Source organism: Salvia miltiorrhiza, chromosome 6 (genome assembly GCF_028751815.1).
Source record: "Salvia miltiorrhiza cultivar Shanhuang (shh) chromosome 6, IMPLAD_Smil_shh, whole genome shotgun sequence".
Classification (NCBI taxonomy): domain Eukaryota; kingdom Viridiplantae; phylum Streptophyta; class Magnoliopsida; order Lamiales; family Lamiaceae; genus Salvia; species Salvia miltiorrhiza.
In genome coordinates this window covers 42,395,505-42,420,414 of record NC_080392.1, presented here as the reverse complement: position 1 = coordinate 42,420,414, position 24,910 = coordinate 42,395,505, and the positions used below count along the sequence as shown (strand labels likewise).

General features: G+C 38.3%; 3 protein-coding genes and 1 pseudogene across 3 annotated transcripts; 3 read left to right on the top strand and 1 right to left on the bottom strand.

Moving 5' to 3' along the window:
* Nucleotides 1–2,579: 2,579 nt before the first annotated feature.
* LOC130989701 (receptor-like protein kinase FERONIA) lies at nucleotides 2,580–11,270 on the bottom strand (annotated as a pseudogene).
* Nucleotides 11,271–11,622: 352 nt separating this feature from the next.
* Nucleotides 11,623–15,209, top strand: LOC130990980 (putative receptor-like protein kinase At5g39000). Its single transcript, XM_057915189.1, has 2 exons — nucleotides 11,623–11,626; nucleotides 13,680–15,209. The coding sequence occupies exons 1-2, from the start codon at nucleotides 11,623–11,625 to the stop codon at nucleotides 14,366–14,368; spliced, it is 693 nt and encodes a 230-aa protein (XP_057771172.1). The 3' UTR covers nucleotides 14,369–15,209.
* Nucleotides 15,210–15,554: 345 nt separating this feature from the next.
* Nucleotides 15,555–17,927, top strand: LOC130989699 (putative receptor-like protein kinase At5g39000). Its single transcript, XM_057913767.1, has one exon. The coding sequence runs from the start codon at nucleotides 15,637–15,639 to the stop codon at nucleotides 17,848–17,850; it is 2,214 nt and encodes a 737-aa protein (XP_057769750.1). The 5' UTR covers nucleotides 15,555–15,636; the 3' UTR covers nucleotides 17,851–17,927.
* A 5,637-nt stretch (nucleotides 17,928–23,564) lies between these two features.
* Nucleotides 23,565–24,413, top strand: LOC130989700 (la-related protein 1B-like). The gene is made up of 3 exons (XM_057913768.1): nucleotides 23,565–23,771; nucleotides 23,851–23,922; nucleotides 24,021–24,413. Exons 1-3 carry the CDS (start codon nucleotides 23,718–23,720, stop codon nucleotides 24,150–24,152), a joined length of 258 nt encoding a protein of 85 aa, XP_057769751.1. The 5' UTR covers nucleotides 23,565–23,717; the 3' UTR covers nucleotides 24,153–24,413.
* The last annotated feature ends 497 nt before the right edge of the window (nucleotides 24,414–24,910 follow it).

Sequence of the window (24,910 nt, the reverse complement as noted above, 5' to 3'; positions counted from 1 at the left end):
AGAATAGTCGGCAGCTAGGGCTTCGAAAATTATTTATATGAATGAAACTGTGCGCAGAGCCCAAATCAGTCGGCCCAAATAACACAACAATCCGTTTCTAGGCCCAACTATTCAAGCAGATTACAGCAGTCCTAGTTTCATTTGTGAATTGTCCGGCAACAAATGTCCTCGTTTTAAAAATAAGAAAGTGGGCTCCACCATCTTATACAGTTTACCTTTTAATCATTTTCATTTTAATTTTGTTCCTCTTACAGAATAAAAATGGATTCCACCATTTTTTATTTTTTTTTTACTACTTCTTCCGTCTCGTGAAACTTGAACAATTTTTTTTTTTACATGGATTTAAGAAGTTAGTATTTTGTGTGTTAAATGATGTAGATGAAAAAGTGAATAAAGGAAAAAACTTTCGTCATATAAAGAAAGTGCTCAAGCTTTGTGGAACAATCCGAAAAGAACTACTGCTCAATTATTTTGTGTAATATCTCTAATAAGTATCACTGTTCATAAATTGAGGAAAATTTGAGAAGCTAAAAGCAGTGATCATCAAAACATCATTCTTTCTTATCACAGTAGTTGAGATAGTCAGAATTATAAGGTCTATGTTGATGATTGCACCGCACTTGAGATAGTCCATCGGCTACATATTAAGCAGGATATTGTGCAGTCTAGTGGAGATTTTGATGGAGTTTTTCCCAAGTGGGCAACACAAAGAGCAAACAACGTAAGAAGTAAGAGCTGGAAAGTGGCCGTGGAGGTCGGATTCAGGTACTTGATCAGGCTTCATTTCAAGAATGCAGGAGCTGGTGGTGCAATGTATAAAATCCTTATTAATGAAATGATTGCTCACACTAATACTGAAATAGTGAGAGGAAGGCATCAAGATAACATTCAAAAACTTACCAGGAAAAGCGACACATATGCCTTCGGTGTGGTGTTGTTGGAGGCATTATGTGGTAGACCAGCAATTGATTCATTTGCAGTAGAGGATGAACGGATTCTAACCAGATGGGCTCGAGTTAACATTGGTAGGGGAGAAGTTGATCAGATTGTTGATTCAGCCCTCAGAGAGGAATTATCAGTAGACAGCCTGAAGGTATTTGTTGAGATCTGCTAATAGATGTTTGCATGAAGAGCCAAAGAAAAGGCCTACCATGGCTCAAGTTGTTGTACAACTTGAGTTTGCAATTGAGCAGCAAGAGAGCAAAGAACAATCTGATGCACCAAATAACTTAAATCTTTTTGCTGAAGATGTCTATCCATCTAATGAAGACAGTGTATCCTCTGAAAACACTGAGGTGGAGACATTTACATCTCCTACCAAACAGACTAACTCAAGTTACTCTCCAACTGACAAAGGCATGGGAAGAAACCAAAATCACGTAGCCCGTTAAGATTCTGGACTTGGGGTGCCTTTAGGAACAAGATAAAACCATCTAAGAGGAAAGAACTAATAAGCTTAATATCAGGTGTCATTCATTCTGTCAAGATCAATTTCAATCATTTTACATCATATAGTTGTTTTTCAGTTATTCACCTGCTGACTTGTGTAAATACTGGAATATTGCAGAACTTAGTGGATCAAACATTAAATTGCCAAAATTTGATCTGACCAGCATTGCCACCGCGGCCAACCAATTCTCCCAATCACAGAAAATTGGAAGTAGTGGACGATGTTCTGTGTTTAAGGTGACTTACTCTAGAGTTGTATCATCTTTATTTTCCCTTATACTAGATAGTCTTGCGAAGAAATTTCTCCCGGTGTATACTAATTCTACTGTTGCTTTACATAGGCTGTATAACCTACAGAGCACGCAGTTGCAGTTAAGAGGTTTTCTATATCATGGCTTGATCTCAATGAGTTCAAAAATGAGATTTTTTTGACTTCCAGATTCAATCACCGCAACATCATTAATCTGCGTGGATACTGCGTTCATGAAAATGGAGAGGCGATCTTAGTCTATGATTACATGGCGCAAGACACTTTATTTCACCATCTCCACAATTTCTCCAGAATGCTTTGAAATATTTGCTGAGATAGCCATTGCATGCCTGAATCTTCAGGGGAGTGACCGGCCAGCTATGAGAGATATTGTTCGGACTTTGGAGTCTGCTATGCAGCTCTAAGAAGCAGCAGGATAGAGGACAGGGCATGGTGGCTGGTCATGGTGACGTCTGATTCGCATCTAGGTAAATTCTTCTTATTAGCAACTTCTTGTTCTGTTTCACCTTATAGGTTCCTTGTGTTCTTAGATTGATGACAGTGAAGTGGACTGACTGTAGCTGATTCAAAATCTAATTCTTGAGTTGTGAATTATATTATTTGGTGCAGCAGCTAATGGAGCTGTGTTTTCGGGCTTCATCAACAACAACGAGCTCTTGAAACAAAGCTAAGCTAGTAAGTTTCGTGTTTTATCTGTTCATGTATAGAGTATAATAGCCAGAACAAGTTAGTGATCTTATTTTGTGATCATGGCTTGGAGCAATGGGGAATCAGATGTCATAGTTCATTCTTTGTAATTTACCTCAATATTTTTTAAAAGTACTAATAAACATGAGCAGTTTTACTGTGGTTTGCTGGTTGATTTGTAAACACAACTAACTAAAAGCATGCAATCCAAGCCATGGTCTGAAATAGGTTGAATTGCATCTGGATACAAGTCTCCAGAGGATTAATTTCCTTGAATGATGAAATATTCAACATTGAATCAAATGAAATCATTACAACGATTTACAAAACCAATTTCATGTGTCTATGACAAACCATGTGTTGCTTAGGTCGCTATCCTGTTGCTCGAGTGCAAACTCAAGTTGTACCACAATTTGAGACATTGTTGGCCGATTCTTTGGTTCATCGTGCAAGCATCTTTTAGCAACCTCCACAAATGTCTTCAAACTGTTTCGCGAGATTTCCTCGCTCAAAGTTGCATCTACAATCCGATCAACTTCTCCTTTGTTGATCTTTTCGACAGCCCAACTGGACAAAATCACCCTTGGATCTAATGCTTTTCTCCCACATAGCACCTCTGTTGGAAATATGGTTTTATGCCAAATCTGAAAATTATTATTTAATTAAATATTTATTATTTAATTAAAATAATAATTGGATGTTAATCTACATCTCGAGTAGATCAACGTGATATACTTGAAGTCTCAAAACCGATTTCCGGTGAGTGAGATATTGTATGTCAAAGTTTGGATGTTGAAGAGGGAAAATCAGTTTCAACTTCTGCGTTCAACGATTGCGGCCACCTACCGCAGCCGCCGGAATTGACTGTTTCAACTTCTGCGTTCAACGATTGCGGCCACCTACCGCAGCCGCCGGAGTTGACTGCCGATCCGTTCACACTCGGTTTAACACCTATAAATATGGGTGTGTGGTGAGCTTTAGAATTCACTCTGAAAACTCACAACTCACAACTCACAAAATAGTCTGCATTCTGCATTCCACCTCTAGCTCAGTTTTCGATCCTTATTCAGTTCGCCGGAGCTCGCCGGATTGTGGTGCTACATCCGCCGAGACGTAGTCGTTTTACCTTTGGGGAAGATACGCCAAACCGAAGAGCACTACCGGGGCGATAATCTTCTTGCGGGAAGAGATTCATCTCGACTCGATTTTGTTTATACGTATAATTTATTTATACAGTGTATTTCAGTTGTATCAAATTATTTGAGTTGTAATTTCTCAAATTATTTACTTTGTAATATTTTCAATTATTTTGAGTCGTAATTTCTCAAAATAAATATTTTGTAATATCTCGATCGTGTACCCGGTTCTAACAATCGCAAGAAGATTATTTTTCTCTGCCGTTGATACACGTTCGAGAAATGGCTCACACCGACGTCAATATGGATGGCTCCACCACCTCTGCAACCATCGGTTCAACCACGTCGTCAATATTTTCCTCGTTTGCATCAACGGGGGCTTCTTCGTCAACATCTAGAACTATTGGTCTTGCCGAGAAACCATCAACGTTCTCAGGCAAGAACTTCAAATATTGGCAAGAGAAGATGTTATTCTACCTCACAACCGTGGGGTTTGCCGGATTCTTAATGGAGGATAAACCTCCAACCCCGAGTGAAAAGGAAGGGGAGACAAGCAAAGAAATTCGTGCCGGATATTTGAACTGGTGCCGCGGCGACTACTTGTGCCGTAACACCGTTCTCATGTCTCTGGACGAACGGCTCTACCGTGTTTTCAAGGTTCATGAAACCGCGAAACAATTGTGGGAGGCCCTTGATCTAAAGTATCAAGTGGACAAGGCAAATACTACCAAGTATATTGTCGCCAAATGGTTGAAATATAAAATGGTCGACTCCCGGCCATTGATGGACCAAGTGGAAGAGTTCCAAAATCTTTCACATGAGGTTCAAGCCGAAGGGATGCCCTTGGCGGATGCATTGCTCGTTGCAATCATCATAGAGAAATTACCTCCTAGTTGGAGGAAATTTCAAAACCTTTTGAAGCATGAGCGCTCGGAGATGTCCGTGCCGATATTAATATCCAAGCTTCAAATGGAGGATCACGTGAGAAGTCGTGATCAAAAGGGAAAAGCTCCGATGGAGGCAAAGGCCAATCTCGCCGAGAAAGGTGGTCCCTCCAACAAACGTGGTCGTCCTAACCCTAATTATAAGGGTAAAGGAAAGCAAAGCGGTAGTCAACCATCAAAGTTTGATGGTTTATGTTATAATTGTGACAAAAAAGGTCACATGGCTAAGGATTGCCGCAAGCCAAAGCGGAAGAAAGCAAATGGCAACGTGAACAACGTCGAGAAGGACTTCGACGATTGGAACCACGATGACTTTGCTGCCATGATCTCCGAGGTGAATCATGTGGACAACCCGAACGCTTGGTTCGTGGACACCGGCGCTACCGTCCATATATGCATAAATCGTGAGTTGTTCCACAACTACAAAGAAGTGGAAAACAAATCGATAATGGAGGCTAGCGAACGGACATCCCAAGTCCTTGGCATGGGAGATGTGATTCTTCAACTCACGTCGGGCGTGGAGATCACATTGAAAGACGTATTACACGTTCCAACTGTCAGAAAGAATTTAATTTCGGGCTTTAGGCTTACGAATAAGGATTTTGAATTGTTTTTCAAATCTGACTATGTTGTAATACGCAAGTGGGGAAAGTTCCTAGGGAAAGGCTATGCCTCCGAAGGACTTTTCAAACTTGGTGTAAGAGCTTGTAAGCCTGCCAAGGCTAAGATCAATAAAGATGCATCAACCTCTTCTGCTTACTTGATTGAGTGTTCTGATTTATGGCATTGTAGACTTGGACATGTTAATCTAAATGCTATAAAGAGATTAGTAAAAATGAATTTACTAAAAGTTGATGAATACAACTCACAAGAAAAATGTGAAGTTTGTGTTGAAGCCAAAATGGCTAAGTTACCGTTTAAATCGGTAAAAAGGAGCACTCAACCTTTGGAACTTATTCACACCGATGTTTGTGATTTAAAGTTCGTGCAAACTAGAGGTGGCAAGAAGTACTTTATCACCTTTATAGACGATTGCACAAAGTATTGTTACCTTTACTTATTGAAAAGTAAAGATGAGGCTATTGAAGCTTTTAGAAACTTCAAAAATGAAGCCGAGAATCAACTTGGATGTCGAATTAAGATGGTTCGAAGTGATAGAGGTGGAGAATATGTAGCTCCGTTTGCTGAATTATGCAACGAAAGTGGTATAATCCATCAAACGACGGCTCCTTATTCACCACAATCTAACGGCGTTGCTGAACGCAAGAATCGAACTCTTAAGGAGATGATGAATGCATTGTTGATTAGTTCAGGATTACCCCAGAACATGTGGGGGGAAGCTGTCTTGACGGCCAACTATATCTTGAACAAGATTCCACTCAAAGGGAAAGATGTAACTCCCTATGAGCTATGGAAAGGAAGGAAACCTTCGTATAAATACCTCAAAGTGTGGGGGTGTTTAGCCAAGGTAGAAGTGCCTTTACCAAAGCAAGTTACAATAGGACCTAAAACGGTGGATTGTATCTTCATTGGTCATGCACTTAATAGCAGTGCCTATCGTTTTATAGTGCACAGATCGGAGATACCTGATATACATGTTGGGACAACGATAGAATCAAGGAATGCTATATTCTTTGAAAATATCTATCCTAACAAGGATAAAGGTACATCGAACTCTAATGATGGAGTTGATGGTGATGCTACAGGTTCTAAACCTATGGAAGTAGCTAGTAATTCTACTCAAGTAGATGATGCCACGGGTTCTAATCCTGTACCACCTAATAGGAAAAGACCAAGGTCTAAACCTATGGATGTAGAACCGAGACGTGGGGAACGAGTTAGAAAAGCTAATGTCTATGGACCGGATTATGTTGTCTTGATGCTAGATGGCGAACCGGTGACGATTAAAGAAGCTATGTCTGGCTCAGATGCAGCTCTCTGGAAAGAAGCCATCGATATTGAGATTGATTCCATTATGCAGAATCATACTTGGGTGTTAGTGGATCTACCACCCGGAAGTAAAGCTTTAGGATGCAAATGGATCCTAAAGAAGAAGTACAAATCTGATGGTACTATAGATAAGTACAAAGCCCGACTTGTCGTTCAAGGTTTCAGGCAGAAAGAAGGGTACGATTTCTTCGATACCTATTCACCTGTGACCAGACTAACATCTATTCAGATGCTTCTCGCTATTGCTGCCTTGCACAATCTCGAGATTCACCAAATGGATGTGAAAACTGCGTTCTTGTATGGCGAGTTGGAAGATGAAATATATATGAAGCAACCTGAAGGGTTTGTAGTACCTGGGCAAGAGCACAAAGTATGCAAACTTCAAAGGTCTTTATATGGGTTGAAGCAAGCACCGCTTCAATGGCATTTAAAATTTGACAGTGTAATGTTGTCAAATGGATTCAGAATCAATGAGTGCGATAAATGTATCTACATTAAGAATTCTAATAACGGATATGTTATTGTTTGTCTTTATGTAGATGACATGCTCATCATGGGAAATAATTCCCGAGTGATTCAAGAAACCAAAGGCATGCTAAGTAAAAATTTTAGTATGAAAGATATGGGCTTAGCTGATGTTATCCTTGGAATTAAAATTCTAAGAAGACCTGATGGTATTGCTATAACACAATCTCACTACGTTGAGAAAGTGTTAAAGAAATTCAACGCTTTTGACAAGCCAATAGCTAAGACACCATGGGAACCTAGTGTGCATTTGAGTGTACACAAGGGAGAACCTGTTGACGCGATAGAATATGCTAAGATTATTGGGAGCTTGTTGTATCTAACAAATTGCACTCGTCCCGATATAGCATGCTCGGTCAACAAGTTGGGCAGCTTTACAGCTAACCCTAGTAATGAACATTGGAAAGCTCTTGAAAGGGTTTGAGATATTTGAAATATACTCAAAACTATGCGATTCATTATACTAGGGAACCCTCTGTACTTGAAGGGTACTGTGATGCAAATTGGATATCTGATGCCAAAGACTCGTTTTCAACGAGCGGTTATGTATTCACTGTGGGGGGTGGTGCTGTGTCTTGGAAATCCAAGAAGCAAACATGTATTGCTAGATCGACCATGGAATCAGAATTCATAGCTTTGGATAAAGCTGGTGAAGAAGCCGAGTGGCTTAAAAATTTCCTCGAGGATATTCCATGTTGGTCGAAACCTGTGTCGTCCGTAATAATTCATTGTGATAGTCAAGCTGCTATCGGACGAGCACAAAACCATTTGTATAACGGTAAGTCGAGACATATTCGTCGACGTCATAATACCGTGAGACATATGATCACTAGTGGAGTTATCACAATTGATTATATAAGATCAATTGATAACATAGCGGATCCTTTGACAAAAAGTATCCATCGAGATCAAATGTATAAACTGTTAGGGGGAATGGGTTTGAAATCCACAAATTAAGGATAATCATAGTGGAAACCCAACCATGATGACTAGAGGATCCCAAGAACTTGGTTCAATGGGACAACTAAGCTATGAAAATCCGTGTGTTGAACACTCGAATTGCCTATTCCTTGTAGAACAGTGAGTGTTCGGAAACCTGCACGTGGTGAGGTTAAGTCTTTGACTTTTAATGACTCTAGAACTCCTCGAAGAGGACAAGTATAGCAGGATACTTGAGTTAAGAGTCACCTATGTAAGTGTAAAGTGGGGCCGCTTCAATTGAAACACTTATGAATCCAAAGAGGTGTTCCAAGGCCTGTAATGGACACAAACGTGAGAACGAATAAGGATTGAAGCAATATTGTGTCAATATTGTTGACTTAGTATACACCGAGGAGGACTAGTTCAAGGAACACAATCCACTAGGCCGCCGGTATACTCGATAACATTGACTATGGCAGGTTCAAAGCCACAAGCTACCTTTCCAAAAGCAATGTTGTTTCTTAAGAAGACTGAGCTAAATGTCTGCATACATACGCATACTGATTTCTCACTCATGTGGGGGATTGTTGGAAATATGGTTTTATGCCAAATCTGAAAATTATTATTTAATTAAATATTTATTATTTAATTAAAATAATAATTGGATGTTAATCTACATCTCGAGTAGATCAACGTGATATACTTGAAGTCTCAAAACCGATTTCCGGTGAGTGAGATATTGTATGTCAAAGTTTGGATGTTGAAGAGGGAAAATCAGTTTCAACTTCTGCGTTCAACGATTGCGGCCACCTACCGCAGCCGCCGGAATTGACTGTTTCAACTTCTGCGTTCAACGATTGCGGCCACCTACCGCAGCCGCCGGAGTTGACTGCCGATCCGTTCACACTCGGTTTAACACCTATAAATATGGGTGTGTGGTGAGCTTTAGAATTCACTCTGAAAACTCACAACTCACAACTCACAAAATAGTCTGCATTCTGCATTCCACCTCTAGCTCAGTTTTCGAACCTTATTCAGTTCGCCGGAGCTCGCCGGATTGTGGTGCTACATCCGCCGAGACGTAGTCGTTTTACCTTTGGGGAAGATACGCCAAACCGAAGAGCACTACCGGGGCGATAATCTTCTTGCGGGAAGAGATTCATCTCGACTCGATTTTGTTTATACGTATAATTTATTTATACAGTGTATTTCAGTTGTATCAAATTATTTGAGTTGTAATTTCTCAAATTATTTACTTTGTAATATTTTCAATTATTTTGAGTCGTAATTTCTCAAAATAAATATTTTGTAATATCTCGATCGTGTACCCGGTTCTAACAACCTCCAACAAAACCACCCCAAATGCATATATGTCGCTTTTCCTTGTTAGTTTCCAAGTTTTGATATAATGTGGATCCAAGTAACCCTTTGTGCCTCTAACCCGTGTGCTAACATAGCTCTGTAACTTGTTTCTATCTTCAGTTTTAGCCAAGCCAAAATCGGATACCTTGGCTATGAAATTTTCATCCAGCAGGATGTTTGAAGCCTTCACATCTCGATGGATGACTCCGTGGCCAGTGTGAAGATATTCAAGGCCTCGAGCAGCTCCAATGCATATCTTCAAGCGTTGCTTCCAGCTAAGAGAAGGGTAGTCTCTGTTGTCCGTTGCATTCTTGTAGAGATGGTCAGCCAGCGTCCCACGAGGCATGTACTCATAGACAAGAATCTTTTCCTTGTGCTCATCACAATAGCCAATCAGAGACACGAGATTAATGTGTCGTAGCTGAGAGAGCGTATCAATTTCTGTCTGAAACTCAGGCTCCCCCTGCGTGGAACCTCTTTACAGCAACGGTTGTTTGTCCGTTATCAATGACGCCTTTGTAGACTTTACCAAACCCACCCTGTCCAATTCCATCACTAAAATTTCTCGTGGCCGATTCGATTTCAGCTAGTGAGAAACGGCGGCAATCTCTTTTGTCCTTGCCTGATGGCTTCTGCTCCTCCTCGCCACTGCTCCTAGCTTCCCAAATCTCCCGCAGTTTATGGACAAGGATATTCAGTAGAGATATTGCAGCTATTGCAATAGTTGCAGTTGCATTTTGATAGCCAAGCAAATTTGGGATTCTACGAGATCGTGGAGGGATGGGGTTTGGACTAGCTAGACTGTCGTCGGGATTGCTCAACTTAACTACTTCAAATCCTGCAAGGACTTCAACTCCATCTCTGAGTTCATCAAATAATTGGAGGGAAATCAAGATATCGCGTCTGCCATTCTGTTTGTGCCCTCTCATCGGCACCATGTAGTCCCTGTGCAAAGGGATGCTGCTATCTTGATCCCTTCCTCTAGCCATCATTTCAGTATCAGTGTGAGCAACCATTTCATTGATAAGGATTCTAAACATTGCACCACCACCACCACCACCACCACCACCACCACCAGCAGCGCCTGCATTCTTGAAATGAAGCCTGATCAAGTACCTGAATCCGACCTCCACCGCCACTTTCCAGCTCTTACTTCTTACCTTTTTTGCTCTTTGTATTGCCCACTTGGGAAAAACTCCATAGAAACCTCCACTAGACTGCAGAATATCCTGTTTGATACGTCGCCGATGGACTATCTCAAGTGCAGTGCTATCATCAACATAGACCATAGAATTCTCACCAATAACTCGGAGTCCACCATCAAAGTAGGAAAGATTTGCAGGCACCGATATAATCTCAATCCCATTTATGAAAGCATATGTATCTTGTGATCGACTACTTTCAGGAGTAAAAGTTATGATGAGTTGTTGATTTTCTCGAATGTTCAAACAAAACTCCTTAGAAAAAGTGTTCACACGAAGAGCATCAGCAGTAAGTGAAGCGCTAAAATTACCGAGCAAGGTAAAGGGACCGGCTTCAACAGTGAAAAAATCTGTCAACCCTTTAAACCCTCTGTATGGAGTGGGATTGAAGTGAAGGCGGATGATTTTCTGACCTGCTTTGAGTTGAAATGCATATGAGAATTGTGAGCGGGAGATTCTCGCCGTCTTGTGCGGAACTGGATCGGCAGAGCTCAACTGATTGATGGCCGCTGATGCGGCTGATGAGCCCCTTAACTGCAGCGGTGGAGAGATTTTTGAGCGTACGTCTCCGAGCCATTGGCTGCCATTGCGCGCTGCAGAAGCTCCACTTGAGCCGCAGTTGATTGAAACATCGCCTGTGAAGTCAGCTTGATTATTGCTCCAAGATGAGAATGTGATGAAGAAGCAGAGAAATAATAGCAAACCAACTGAAATCAGACACGAATTCATGCTCTGATTAAATTATAGAACGATGAATGATTAGTCTTTTTTTTTTTTTTTTTTGAGGAATTGATGAATGATGAGTTTGATAGCAAATAAATTCATAAAGAATATGAAGTCGTCGAAGGGTATTTGTTTGAAAAAAAAGTCTAATGTCGTCGTTTTGAAAAAAAAAAGTCAAAGTCGTCGTTGACTTCCATGTGCCATGGCTCTCACTGTCTCTCCAAATTACTCGGAAATTGGCTTCGATTTTTTTTCTTTTTTTTGTAAATTAATTAATTAAATAACACCCCAGAAAGAATATAAAATAAACGACTTCCTAAATTCCCTAAATTACTTGGCAATTGGCTATCCACAGCAGCTGATTTGAGGCCTTTCTCGGAAACCACGACAACAACCAATCTATCTATATGAAAATACAGTTTGTGGCAAAATTATAATTAAATAATCAATCAATGGGTATTTATAAAACTCAACAAATCACATATGCCATATATTTTCTCTTTCCTCTCTCCTCTCTTTCATCATACGCATTCTTCAATTTTCTAATCTCTCTTTCTCTCCTATTCTCTTTTTCATATTTTGATGATTTTTTAAAAAATCAAATTTTATTTATAAAAAATATTCTATATATATCTTAAATTAAAGATGAATGCAAGATCTTTGATTTGGTATCAAATAATTATTCAACTCTTTTATTAGTATTCTAATAAATTCTAATAATATAATTTATTTTCCTACTTATCAATTGAAGCTTTTCTAATAAGATGACATTGGTAATGAGCTAACTTAGAAAAAATTAATTTTATGCATGATTAGCTTATGTTTTAAAACTATATATTGTGATGTGAAAACTCTTTTTTGATTGTTTCTTCGTTTCTTTTAATTTGAATGATGTGTTTATTCTATAATTTTAAGGAAGAAAATAAAGTTTTCCATCAAATAGATGAAAAATTAAAAATGATACTTTTCAAAATTATAAAATAAAATTAAGGATCTTTACTGAGTAATTGATGTAGATTATTTTATTTTTTAAGAAAAAATAATTTACATTTACTTATATTCTAACTATATTTAATATTTATCTTTATTTATTTGATACATCATTTAATTTATTTATTTTTGATAAATTAACATGATTTAAAGGCCGCGCCACACGGGCTCAAATCCAAGACCTTCAGTTTTAGACATTAACCCCTAATCGCTTAACTGATACACACGTTACACCGTTTAATTTTGATGCAAAACTATGTTCGCCGTGCATCGCACGGGCGAATGTACTAGTTAACTAATATGGCGAAGAAAACGTCAACAGAGGTACGAGAAACGACAAATATATGTGGTGAAGCTCCCTCATTGTGTTGGATGTTAGGTTTCTTCAGTTTCTGAATCTGTATAGGATTGAGTATTTGAGCTGAACGGTCTCCTTCGCCGCCACGATTTTCTCGGATAGAAAAAATCGAGAAGAGGATTTCTGCGATTCATTTATTGTGTGGCTCGATTACGCGTTACTTCTGCCTCTGCGGCTTTTAAGGCATTGTTGATGTGGCGGCCTATGAGGAGAAGTGTGGGCTGTTGCGGGTGCTGTCTAGCGGCGTGGCGACGCCGGAAGGAGGCTGGCGGCGTGAGGCAGAGAGAAGTGGTTGATCAAAAGAGTTGCAAATCTCTTCGGCAAGAGATGTGATTGAACAAAAGAATTTTAAATACTGAAATTCTCGAGAGAAGTAGTGGTTGATGAACAGAGTATCAAGTAGAATTTTTCAGTTAATGAATCGTGGGAGGGAGAATCATTAGATAATATGAGAACGATAAAAAATACATTCTGCATATCTATGTCCCTTCCATTGGTAGAAGTAGGGCGGACGTCCTCATCACCACTCGTGATCTCATTCGTTTCCCGGTTTAGGTTGCTATCCTGTTGCTCGAGCGCAAACTCAAGTTGTAGCACGACTTGAGACATATTTGGGAAGCTAGGAGCATTGGTGAGGACAAACAGAAGCCATCAGCCAAGGCTGAAAGACATTGTCGCCAGGGACGGAGCCAGGGGGGCTAGAGCCCCTCCCAAATTTTTTATTTTATTTTATTTTAAAATATATATAGATATATGGTTATACCTATTATAAAATAATTTTATTTTATAAAAGAGTATTTGGTTATTATATTCTCTCATATATATACTTAATTTAAGGATAATTCCGTTATTTAAAACTATATAATCTATGAAATATTGTTTGTTATTATTACTATTATACTTGTCTTTTAATAAAAAATGCCTAATATGTATGAAATGCTAAAAAAAATTATAATGTATTGAAACTAATTTGTAATATATAGAAAATATATAATCTATGAACATGTTGTTTGTTATTATTATTATTATGCTTGCCTTTTAATAAAAAATGTCTTAAATATACGGAATGTCCAAAAAAAGTTTTGTGATATATTGAAACTATATAATCTATGAAAATATTGTTCGTTATTATTAGTATTATGCTCGTATTTTAATAAAAAACTACCTTAAATATACAGAATGCCCAAAAAAAAATTCTCGGGGGCGTACAATTTCAGCCCCCGAACTTAGTTCCTGGCTCCGTCCCTGATTGTCGCCGCTTTTCACTAGCTGAGTTCCAATTAGCCACTAGAAACTTCAATGGTGGACTTGTAATTGGAAGGGGTGGATTTGGTAAAGTCTACAAAGGCCTCATTGATAATGGACAAACAACTGTTGCTGTAAAGAGGTTAAAGTTGAGCTCCAGGCAGGGGGCGCATGAGTTTCTGACAGAAATTGAAACGCTTTCTCAGCTCCGACATATCAATCTTGTCTCTCTATTTGGATACTGTAGTGAGCTCAGGGAAATGATACTTGCTTATGAGCATATGGTTTGTGGTACACTGGCTGACCACCTCTACAAACTAGGAAGATACAACAGCAATCATTCTTCTCTCATTTGGAAGCAAAGGTTGAATATCTGCGTTGGAGCAGCACGAGGCCTTGACTATCTTCACACTGGCCATAGGGTCATACATCGTGATATAAAGGCTTCAAACATCCTTCTCGATGAAAATTTTGTAGCCAAGGTTTCAGATTTTGGCTTGGCCAAACCTGAAGACAGATTATTCGAACTTTGGAGTCTGCTATGCAGCTCTAAGAAGCAGCAGGATAGAGAACGAGGCATGGCAGCTGGTGATGGTGACGTCTGATTCGCATCTAGGTAAATTCTTCTTATTAGCAACTTCTTGTTCTGTTTCACCTTATAGGTTCCTTGCGTTCTTAGATTGATGACAGTGAAGTGGACTGACTGTAGCTGATTCAAAATCTAATTCTTTGGTTATGAACTTGTGAATTATATTATTTGGTGCAGCAGCTACATGGAGCTGTGTTTTCGGGCTTCATCATCAACAACGAGCTCTTGAAACAAAACTAAGCTAGTAAAAGATATTACAATGTACATATAAAAACAATATTATTACAGTGTACATATAGTTTTGCAATGACTGCTAAAAATAGTGTAAAAGATACCACAACATATTATACAATAAACAGAATTGCCAGCTTATATGGACTTGATGGCTTGAAAAACGGAAACAAATCATCAAATTCAAAATACACATCACTCATCCAACGCAAAATTCTAGCACAGCAACAATGTCTGGCCATGACGGATTTCACACAATAAGCGCCAAGCTCAGGAAGAACCTCATAAGCCCAAGCCTGTAGAACAAATACAAAACCACGAGCTTCGAGTCGAAGCTTAGCATGTTTGCCTTCATGACAATATTTAGCACTAAAAGTTCGCAGAAGAAGTTCATCGTACGTAAGAGACCCCCATGGATATTCATTGAACTTTTCGAAATCATCCATTAAGTGCATATAACCTAATTCTACATGGTTGTTCGATCGATCCTTAGTGACCAATAGACAGACCATATATAATGCACAACAAAGCCAACGGCACACATAATTCAGAATTACCACGACTCATGTTGCACTCTTTTAGGAAACATCTTTGAATGTCAGAAAAATTCAAATTGGTTACGCCTTTAAATATAGATTCATGAAACCGAGAACTAGCAGGAAGTTGCTTGGTACCTACTAGTTTTGTTGATTTTGGACAGGACCGGGTGATCATGCACTTATTAGTGGTTTGAAAATGGTAGCTACCAAGCAACTTCCTGCTAGTTCTCGGTTTATTTATATCCTTTCTGGGTTTATTTAATTATTACTCCACTAATTAAAAAAATAAAATCGAATACAGCCAATTTCCGAGCAATTTGGAGAGACAGTGACAGCGCCATCGCCCATGGAGGTCAACGACGACTTGAGAGTTAAATATGAGTACAAATACCCCTTGACGACTTCACATTTTTTATGAATTCATTTGCTATCTAACTCATCATTCATCTTCCTTAAAAAAAAAAAAAAACTCATCATTCATCCTTCTATAATTTCTGTCCCCCAAAATCAGAGCATGAATTCGTGTCTGATTTCAGTTGGTTTGCTATTATTTCTCTGCTTCTTCATCACATTCTCTTCTTGGAGCAATAATCAAGCTGACTTCACAGGCGATGTTTCAATCAACTGCGGCTCTACTGGAGCTTCTGCAGCGCGCAATGGCAGCCAATGGCTCGGAGACGTACGCTCAAAACTCTCTCCACCGCTGCAGTTAAGGGGCTCATCAGCCGCATCAGCTGCCATCAATCAGTTGAGCTCTGCCGATCCAATTCCGCACAAGACGGCGAGAATCTCCCGCTCACAATTCTCATATGCGTTTCAACTCAAAGCAGGTCAGAAAATCATCCGCCTTCACTTTAATCCCACTCCATACAGAGGGTTTAAAGGGTTGAGAGATTTTTTCACCGTTGAAGCTGGTCCTTTTACCTTGCTCGGTAATTTTAGCGCTTCACTTACTGCTGATGCTCTTCGTGTGAACACTTTTTCTAAGGAGTTTTGTTTGAACATTCGAGAAAATCAACAACTCATCATGACTTTTACTCCTGAAAGTAGTCGATCACAAGATACATATGCTTTCATAAATGGGATTGAGATTACATCGGTGCCTGCAAATCTTTCCTACTTTGATGGTGGACTCCGAGTTATTGGTGAGAATTCTATGGTCTATGTTGATGATAGCACTGCACTTGAGATAGTCCATCGGCGACGTATCAAACAGGATATTCTGCAGTCTAGTGGAGGTTTCGATGGAGTTTTTCCCAAGTGGGCAATACAAAGAGCAAAAAAGGTAAGAAGTAAGAGCTGGAAAGTGGCGGTGGAGGTCGGATTCAGGTACTTGATCAGGCTTCATTTCAAGAATGCAGGCGCTGGTGGTGGTGGTGGTGGTGGTGGTGGTGGTGCCATGTTTAAAATCCTTATCAATGAAATGGTTGCTCACACTGATACTGAAATGGCTAGAGGAAGGGATCAAGATAGCAGCACCCCTTTGCACAGGGACTACATGGTGCCGATGAGAGGGCACAAACAGAATAGCAGACGCGATATCTTGATTTCCCTCCAATTATTTGATGAACTCAGAGATGGAGTTGAAGTCCTTGCAGGATTTGAAGTAGTTAAGTTGAGCAATCCCGACGACAGTCTAGCTAGTCCAAACCCCATCCCTCCACGATCTCGTAGAATCCCAAATTTGCTTGGCTATCAAAATGCAACTGCAACTATTGCAATAGCTGCAATATCTCTACTGAATATCCTTGTCCATAAACTGCGGGAGATTTGGGAAGCTAGGAGCAGTGGTGAGGGGGAGCAGAAGCCATCAGGCAAGGATGAAAGAGATTGCCGCCGTTTCTCACTAGCTGAAATCAAATCGGCCACGAGAAATTTCAGTGATGAAATTGGACAGGGTGGGTTTGGTAAAGTCTACAAAGGCCTCATTGATCACGGGCAAACAACCGTTGCTGTAAAGAGGTTGAAGTCGGAGTCCAAGCAAGGAGATCCTGAGTTTCGCACCGAGGTTAAAACGCTCTCTCAGCTACGACACATTAATCTCGTGTCTCTGATTGGCTATTGCGATGATCACAGGGAAAAGATTCTTGTCTATGAGTACATGCCTCGTGGGACGCTGGCTGACCATCTCTACAAGAATGCAACGGACAACAGAGGCTACCGTTCTCTTACCTGGAAGCAACGCTTGAAGATATGCATTGGAGCTGCTCGAGGCCTCGACTATCTTCACACTGGCCGCGGAGTCATCCATCGAGATGTGAAGGCTTCAAACATCCTGCTGGATAAAAAATTCGTAGCTAAGGTGTCCGATTTTGGCTTGGCTAAAACTGAAGATAGAAACAAGTTACAGAGCCATGTTAGCACAGTGGTTAAAGGCACAAAGGGTTACTTGGATCCATATTATATCAAAACTTGGAAACTAACAAGGAAAAGCGACATATATGCATTTGGGGTGGTTTTGTTGGAGGTGCTATGTGGGAGAAAAGCATTAGATTTAGGGGTGGTTTTGTCGAGTTGGGCTGTCGATAAGATCAACAAAGGAGAAGTTGATGGGATTGTAGATGCAACTTTGAGCGACGAAATCTCGCCAAACAGTTTGAAGACATTTGTGGAGGTTGCTAAAAGATGCTTGCACGATGAACCAAAGAATCGGCCAACAATGTCTAAAGTCGTGCTACGACTCAAGTTTGCACTCAAGCAACAGGATAGCGACGTAAGCAACACATGAAATGATGAGATTGCTTTTGTAAATCGTTATAATGATTTCATTTGATTCAATGTTTAATATTTCATCATTCAAGGAAATTAATCCTCTGGAGACTTGTATCCAGATGCTTTAGAATTGTGAACAAGAAACTTTAAAATGATTAATTTCCAAGAATGCAGGCGCTGGTGAAAGTCCCCACTCCCCAGTCGCAATAAATAAATAATTAATTAATTCACTATTATTTTAGCGAAACGAATTCGTAATTTAACTTTTTTTTCCTCCTATATAAAGCAAGTGGTATTTCAACTGTGGATGTATAAATATTTTGAAAGATCAACGATCCCGCGTAAGGGGAAAATGAAGGAAGCGAACAAAAAAGTCCACGTAATCGAAATGCCCAAGAAAGAATATTTCAAATTAGAATAAAATTCAAATGAAAAGATATTTCTGGAAATAGAAGAATAAAAAACAGCTATAAGCAGGTCAAGGTAATGGGTAAACTCCATCCACCTCAACAAAGTCAAACCGATGTTGCATATGGGATGTCGCATATGTAATATAAGCCTGTGAAATGAACGACAAACCTTAGTGATTTCTATGTTCGGTATGCACAAGGAATACCAAAGGAATAGAATTGTGATTCTTTATTTAATTCAATTCCTATAATTGATAGCTAGAAATAAAGTTTAGGAATAAAATGAAATTATTTTATTTTATTAATATCAATCCATGTATATGATTGTGTGATGTGTTGCGTCAATTTCAATACATATATTAGACTATTGCTTATATAAAGTTGATAATATTTTATTTTTTCTAAAAATATTTGTTTATATTTTGAGTAAATAATAATAATAATAATAATAATAATAATAATAATAATAATAATAATAATAATAATAATAATAATAATATTAACGCGTGTTTCATACAAATATACATGTCAAAACATAAATTTAAAAGGATTAAGAACGGATTGGAATGGCTAATATCATGGATTCCCATAGATATAGGAATGGTGATTCCAGTTGGAATGATGATTCCTACCAAAAAAAAATATACCAAACAAATGAATGAAATGGAGGTAGGAATCACCATTCCTCCATTCCATCATACCAATCACCTCAAGTCCACTTCACTGTCATCAATCTAACAACACAAGGAACCCATAAGGTGAAACAGAACAAGGAAGTTGCTAATAAGAAGAATCCGTCACCATGACCACCCACCATGCCTGCCCTCTATCCTGCTGCTTCTTAGAGCTGCATAGCAGACTCCAAAGTCCAAACAATATCTCTCATAGTTGGCCGATCACTCCCCTGAAGATTCAGGCATGCAATGGCTGTCTCAGCAAATATCTCAAAGCATTCAGGAGAAATTTGGCCATTGAGATTAGACTCAATGAAAAACGTGAGAGTCTACTTTCTGTTGCTTTATCTCACAGTTTCTTTGGTATTTTTGTAATTGTTTATATATAATCTCTTTTACTCTTTACACCATCAACCATATGTAGCAACACATATACTTACATACTCGATCATATAAATTGTCAACTCTAAATAGTAAACCACCCCTAAGTGATGATGTGTGTTGGAAGGTGATAGGCTAAAAGGAGAGAGTAAATATGTAGAGGAAGAGAAACTAAAGTTACTAGATAATATTTCTTGAATTTTGTCGCTGACTTGATCATTCATCTGCAATATTACATAGCTATTTATACTAAGTCTATGGAAACTCTAAAGTTCACAATAAAGAAAATCATGAATGACTCATTTTCTAGATTGTAACTCCGAACTCTTCAACTAAATATTTATTAATAGAAAACTCTAGAAATGATCAAGTTTATAATTTTAACACTCCCCCTTAAACTTGATTCTTCCAAACTCCGAGCATGAACCGCAACCTCTGAAAAACATCAAATTTGAGTGGCTTCGTGAATATATAAGCAACTTGATCCATAGACTTCACGTACTCTTGCTCAATTTGTTCCTTAACAACACATTCTCGAATGAAATGACTTCACGTACTCTTGCTCAATTTGTTCCTTAACAACACATTCTCGAATGAAATGATATCTTGTATCGATATGCTTGCTTCTTTCATGGAAGACAGGATTCTTCGCCAAACTTTGCGCTGATTTGTTATCAATCATAACTTTCGTTGCACCTTCTTGCTCCAAATGAAGTTCTTTCAACAATCTTTTCAACCAAATAGCATGACAAGCATAAGAAGTTGCAGCCACATACTTCGACTGACAATTTGAAAGCGTCATGATGGCTTGTTTCTTTGAACTCCATGCTACTGTGTGATCTCCCATGAAAAATAGAAAACCAGTTGTGCTTTTCCTATCATCAAGATCTCCTGCATAATCACTATCACAATATCCTGTCAACATGTAATTGCTAGAGGAAGAGTAGTCATAATCAAGCGAGCATTTGATGTAGCGAAGTATCCACTTTGCAGCTAACATGTAGGACTTGGACGGATTCTCCATAAAACGGCTAACGACTCCAACTGCATACAAAATATCAAGCCTCGTGCAAGTCAGATATTTCAAACTCCCAATAAGACTCCGAAATACAGATGGGTCGATCTTTCCTTCTTCTTTCCTCAATTGTGTTCCAAATTGCATAGGGGTGTTCACCGGCTTGCAATCGAGCATGTTGAACTTTTTAAAGACCTCACTTGCATATCTTTCTTGAAAGATAAATGTTCCTTCTTTCATTTGATTTACTTGGACGCCCAAGTAATAAGACATTAGCCCCATGTCACTCATCTCAATTCACGAGCCATAGCAGCCTTGAATTCTCCATACATCTTTGGATTACTTTCTGTGAAAATGAGATCATCATCATAATAATATTAACATTTATTTATTATAAAAAAACATAATAATTACTTAACAAGTATTTTGAATTAACTTGCATCTTTGGCAATATTTTTTATCTCCAAGTTTGTTTTTTCATAAACAAGCAACCTGTACTTGATCCACCTAACTCCATCCCTTTCCTCATCAATACAGTCTTCCTCTGGGAATGAGACTGTTTCATGTCCCCTTACTGCTTCCTGTTTTGCAACCATTACTTCTTGCCCTACTAGTTCTTCCATAGTTTGTGTTTCTTTTCTTCCATTACTAATAGGGTAAACACCCTCTACCCATTCACCTACTCCAAAATCTCCAGCATCATTTTCAGCTTCTAATCTTAATTTTATTCTCTTAGCAGTCCAGTATTTTATCAAAGGAAGATCGGTTGGCTCGGCATCGCCAAGCCATTTGAACCGCTTGAGATAGAGTATAATTAGTATTAGTGGGCAGCCACTAATAATGGAACTAGAGTCAAACCCTCTACACATCCTTTCTAACACAAACTTAGACCAATTAAAAGATTTTACTCCTTCAATATTGGTCAATGTTTTGAAGAAACTAAAATCAACACTTTGGTTTGCTGTAGAAGCTAGGAATGCAAACATTATGTAGTGGATGAAAATTCTTTTGAAATCATTACCTCCATCTTTCAAAGCATTATTATGCTTCAGAATATTTAAAAGCTGTGCATGAGTACCAGATTCCTTTAAATCAAATCTTTGTTTGAACTCATGGATCATTATAAAAATGTCCGAGTCCTCTTTTGAATTCAATAAAACATCTGGCCCGTTGTTTGGGATCATGAAAATATCCTCAACGTCGTTAGAAGTAACGACGATGGTTTTTTGGTTTTTAAAGTTTAAGACTCTGCTTTTTTGGTTAAAATTTCTCCAAAACCAGCTCATAATCCGCCAAGAAATGTATCCGAGTTCTTTAATCTCTAAAATGCCCCAAAATCCTAATTCAACTACAGCTTGACACTGACTTTTATTTAACAAAGGTATTAGTTCACAAATACCAGCTGCCCAACACTTTACTATATAAGTTGCCTCTGTTCTCTCTCCTACTTTATCACTTTATTACATTCTCTTTCTTACTTTATCACTTTATTACTTTCTCTCTCCTACTTTATCACTTTATTATTACACACTTAAAACATTAATCTACAACTCTTTAAATCCCGTGCCGAAAAGCAAATGTAGCGTCTTGGCCGGGACGGAGGGAGTATGATTTTTCTTGCTTAATTTGAGCTCCAAAAATTTGCTTTTTTCGCCAGTCATGTGATTACTCGCTCGATTGTCAAGATACCATATATCTTATCTCTCCATGGAATTATCTTTTAAGTATAATATTAATTTATTTGTACCATAAAATCTCTTGTACACTCGGGTCATACTCGACCCGAATCTTGACGCGGATCTAACCCAACTGGACTATCCTACTCGAATGTCAAGTGTTAGTGTCATTTTGATATAGTGTCAGTATCATTTACATGTAGTGTTACTGTCATTTTAATATAGTGTTAATGTCATTTTCGAAATAGTGTCATTTGTAAAATAAAATAGTATTAGTGTCATTCCAAGATTGTGTTAGTGTTAGTGTTAGTGTTATTTCAAGAAAAAATGGGTCAGGATCCGGGGGTGTACAGGAGACCACCTCGTTTTGTACATGTCCAAGTTGAGGTTCCCACACCTCCTTCAGTTTCCTCCTCCACCGTGGCACCTTAGCTTCACCAGTATCATCAGTATCAGCCACCACCACCCCCCAATCATTAATATCGATGATGCGGTAAGCGGTCATGTTACTATCTATGCAAGAAATTCTTGATGTATAAAGCTATGAAAATGCATTGAACTTGTTTATCTTGAAGTATTATCTTCTTTTCCTACAGCACAAGGTTGCTGCAAATACGCTGCCGTTGGAGTGTGGTGGTGCTTATACAGAGACGACGACGAGCTGCTGCCCGGCGACTTCTGTGGTAGGAAGCTGGTTGGCACTGCACCTGATGATTCCAGCCATGGTTCATCATATATATATTCTTAATTATAGCTTCCTTTCTTTTACTGTGAGAGTAAAACAATTAATATCATGCCATTAGGCCTTCATATATATAAATATATATATATATATATATATCAAGCAGTGGAGATATGGGAGATATATAATGTTTCTGTTGGATGCTAACCATACTCATCAATTAGGATCCTATATATATACTATAAAGGAGGAACGCGTTATTTCATCTCTCATATATCATACTCATCAATTTGGTTTCCTAGTATCATATATAGTACTACTACTATTTATACATCTCCTACAACTATAAGGAATCAAAATCCAGATTGATACTAATTAGAAATCCATCTCCCATTACTATAAGGAATCGAAACCACGCCACATTCATCATTATATATTTGGGTCCTCTTCTCTTCCTACACACAAACTCTCTGATTCATTAGTTAATTTGCTGAGTCGGCCATGAAATCGCCAGCTGCAAGATCAATGCCTAATGATCGACGTCGGGTGGCGCCACCACCACCACCGCCACCGCCACAGCCACAGCCAGTTTTCTTACCTTATAACCATCCATACGCGTACACGCCGCCGCCTGTATCTTGGTCGTTTGGTCGTCCACAACTACCTATACCCTCTTGGGACAACCATACTTACGTTTATACTCAAACACTGCCTCCATTATCTTCGTTTGTTTCTCCACCACCACCAACAACACCGCCTTCTTTGCCTTTTTGGAACAATACTCAAACATTGCATCCACCTTCCTTCCCAACACCAACACCGCCTTTACCCTTGCATCCACCTTCCAATTCCTTCCCTCCCAACAAAGAAGAAGATTTGAGCCACAAGATTCTCAAACAAATTGAATATTATTTTTGGTTCGATTTAATTCATTTGTACTTTTTATATATATTCCTTTTTTCTTTTAACTAAGATACTAATTAAAAATAATTTTTGGTGTTGCAGTGACAACAATCTTGCCAAAGATCTTCATCTGAAAGACCAAATGGACATCGACAACGGATGGGTTTCGATTGAGGTTATTGCCGGTTTTAATCGAGTAAGACTCATGCATATTGCTCATGCTTTTCTATTTTTGTATATTTATATTTATATTTATGGAAACTTTGACTTGACAGATAAAAGAGATGACAGATGATATTAAGTTGATTCTGGACAGCTTGAAACATTCAGATACAATTGAAGTCGAGGTTTGACCTTTTTTTTCATTCTTTGCTAATGCTATGTTATGAAATTTAATTGTGATCGAGTTGCATGTCATTGAAATATATTTACACATATTTTGTAGGGAGACAAACTAAGGCGACGTACTACTTGGAAGAAATGGATAGCTTATCGTAAAGTAGCGCCTTATGGAATAAAGGTTGTTCGATCGAATTCCCACCAGTTAAGGAATGTCAAGCAAAGACAAAGGAATTAATGTTGTTCCAACTCCCACCCAGTTAAGAAGTGTCAAGCAAAGACAAAGCAAAAGCTAAGGCAAACAAGTAACACAAAAACAATGCTGGTTTTGTATATATTTTTAGACGAGTACTCTTTTTCCTTTATTGGCGTTTTTTCCTCTGGGTTTTTACCGTAAAGGTTTTAATGAGGCTCAAGCCCTTAGTCTGCAATCTTGTGCTTTCAAGGGTTTTAGAATTATTTTTTTTTAATAAAATCTTAATTCAGTCCATAATAGGAATGAAATTAATTGATATACCTTAAAGGCTTTTACTGCTCTAGAATTGTGTTCGCGTGAGTGTGCATGTGAAGAGAAAGAGAGTTGCTCAGAAAAATAAAAAAAAATAAACGCAATAAGCATTAAGGGAAATATAAGTAAGATAATAATATAACATAAAAAGTATTGTTACCTATTCATGGAAATAATCTATACCTATTATAAAAGAGCCTTGTTTTAATTTATTTTAAGGGCAATAATGTAATATTTTATTATGATTATTATTATTGTTGTTGTTGTTGTTGTTGTTATTATTAATATTATAATAATAAACATAGAAGAATCCCACACTAATCACAATTCTATAAAATATATTTTTTAGAATTGTAGAAAACATTAAAAGTTAAGAAGCCATCTCTATGGCACAAGTGATAATAGGTATAGATAATTTAAATGAGATATATGTTTATGTTTGGTTATATCTAAATACATAGAAGAATCACTAATCACAAGTTTAAATA

Excerpts from the sequence above, each read along its gene's own strand:
- LOC130989700 (XM_057913768.1), top strand. The coding sequence starts at position 23,718 with ATGGACATCGACAACGGATGGGTTTCGATTGAGGTTATTGCCGGTTTT. Across the intron at positions 23,772-23,850 it reads TTATTGCCGGTTTTAATCGA|ATAAAAGAGATGACAGATGA; the intron begins GTAAGACTCATG and ends TTGACTTGACAG. Across the intron at positions 23,923-24,020 it reads CAGATACAATTGAAGTCGAG|GGAGACAAACTAAGGCGACG; the intron begins GTTTGACCTTTT and ends CATATTTTGTAG.
- LOC130989699 (XM_057913767.1), top strand. The coding sequence starts at position 15,637 with ATGAATTCGTGTCTGATTTCAGTTGGTTTGCTATTATTTCTCTGCTTC.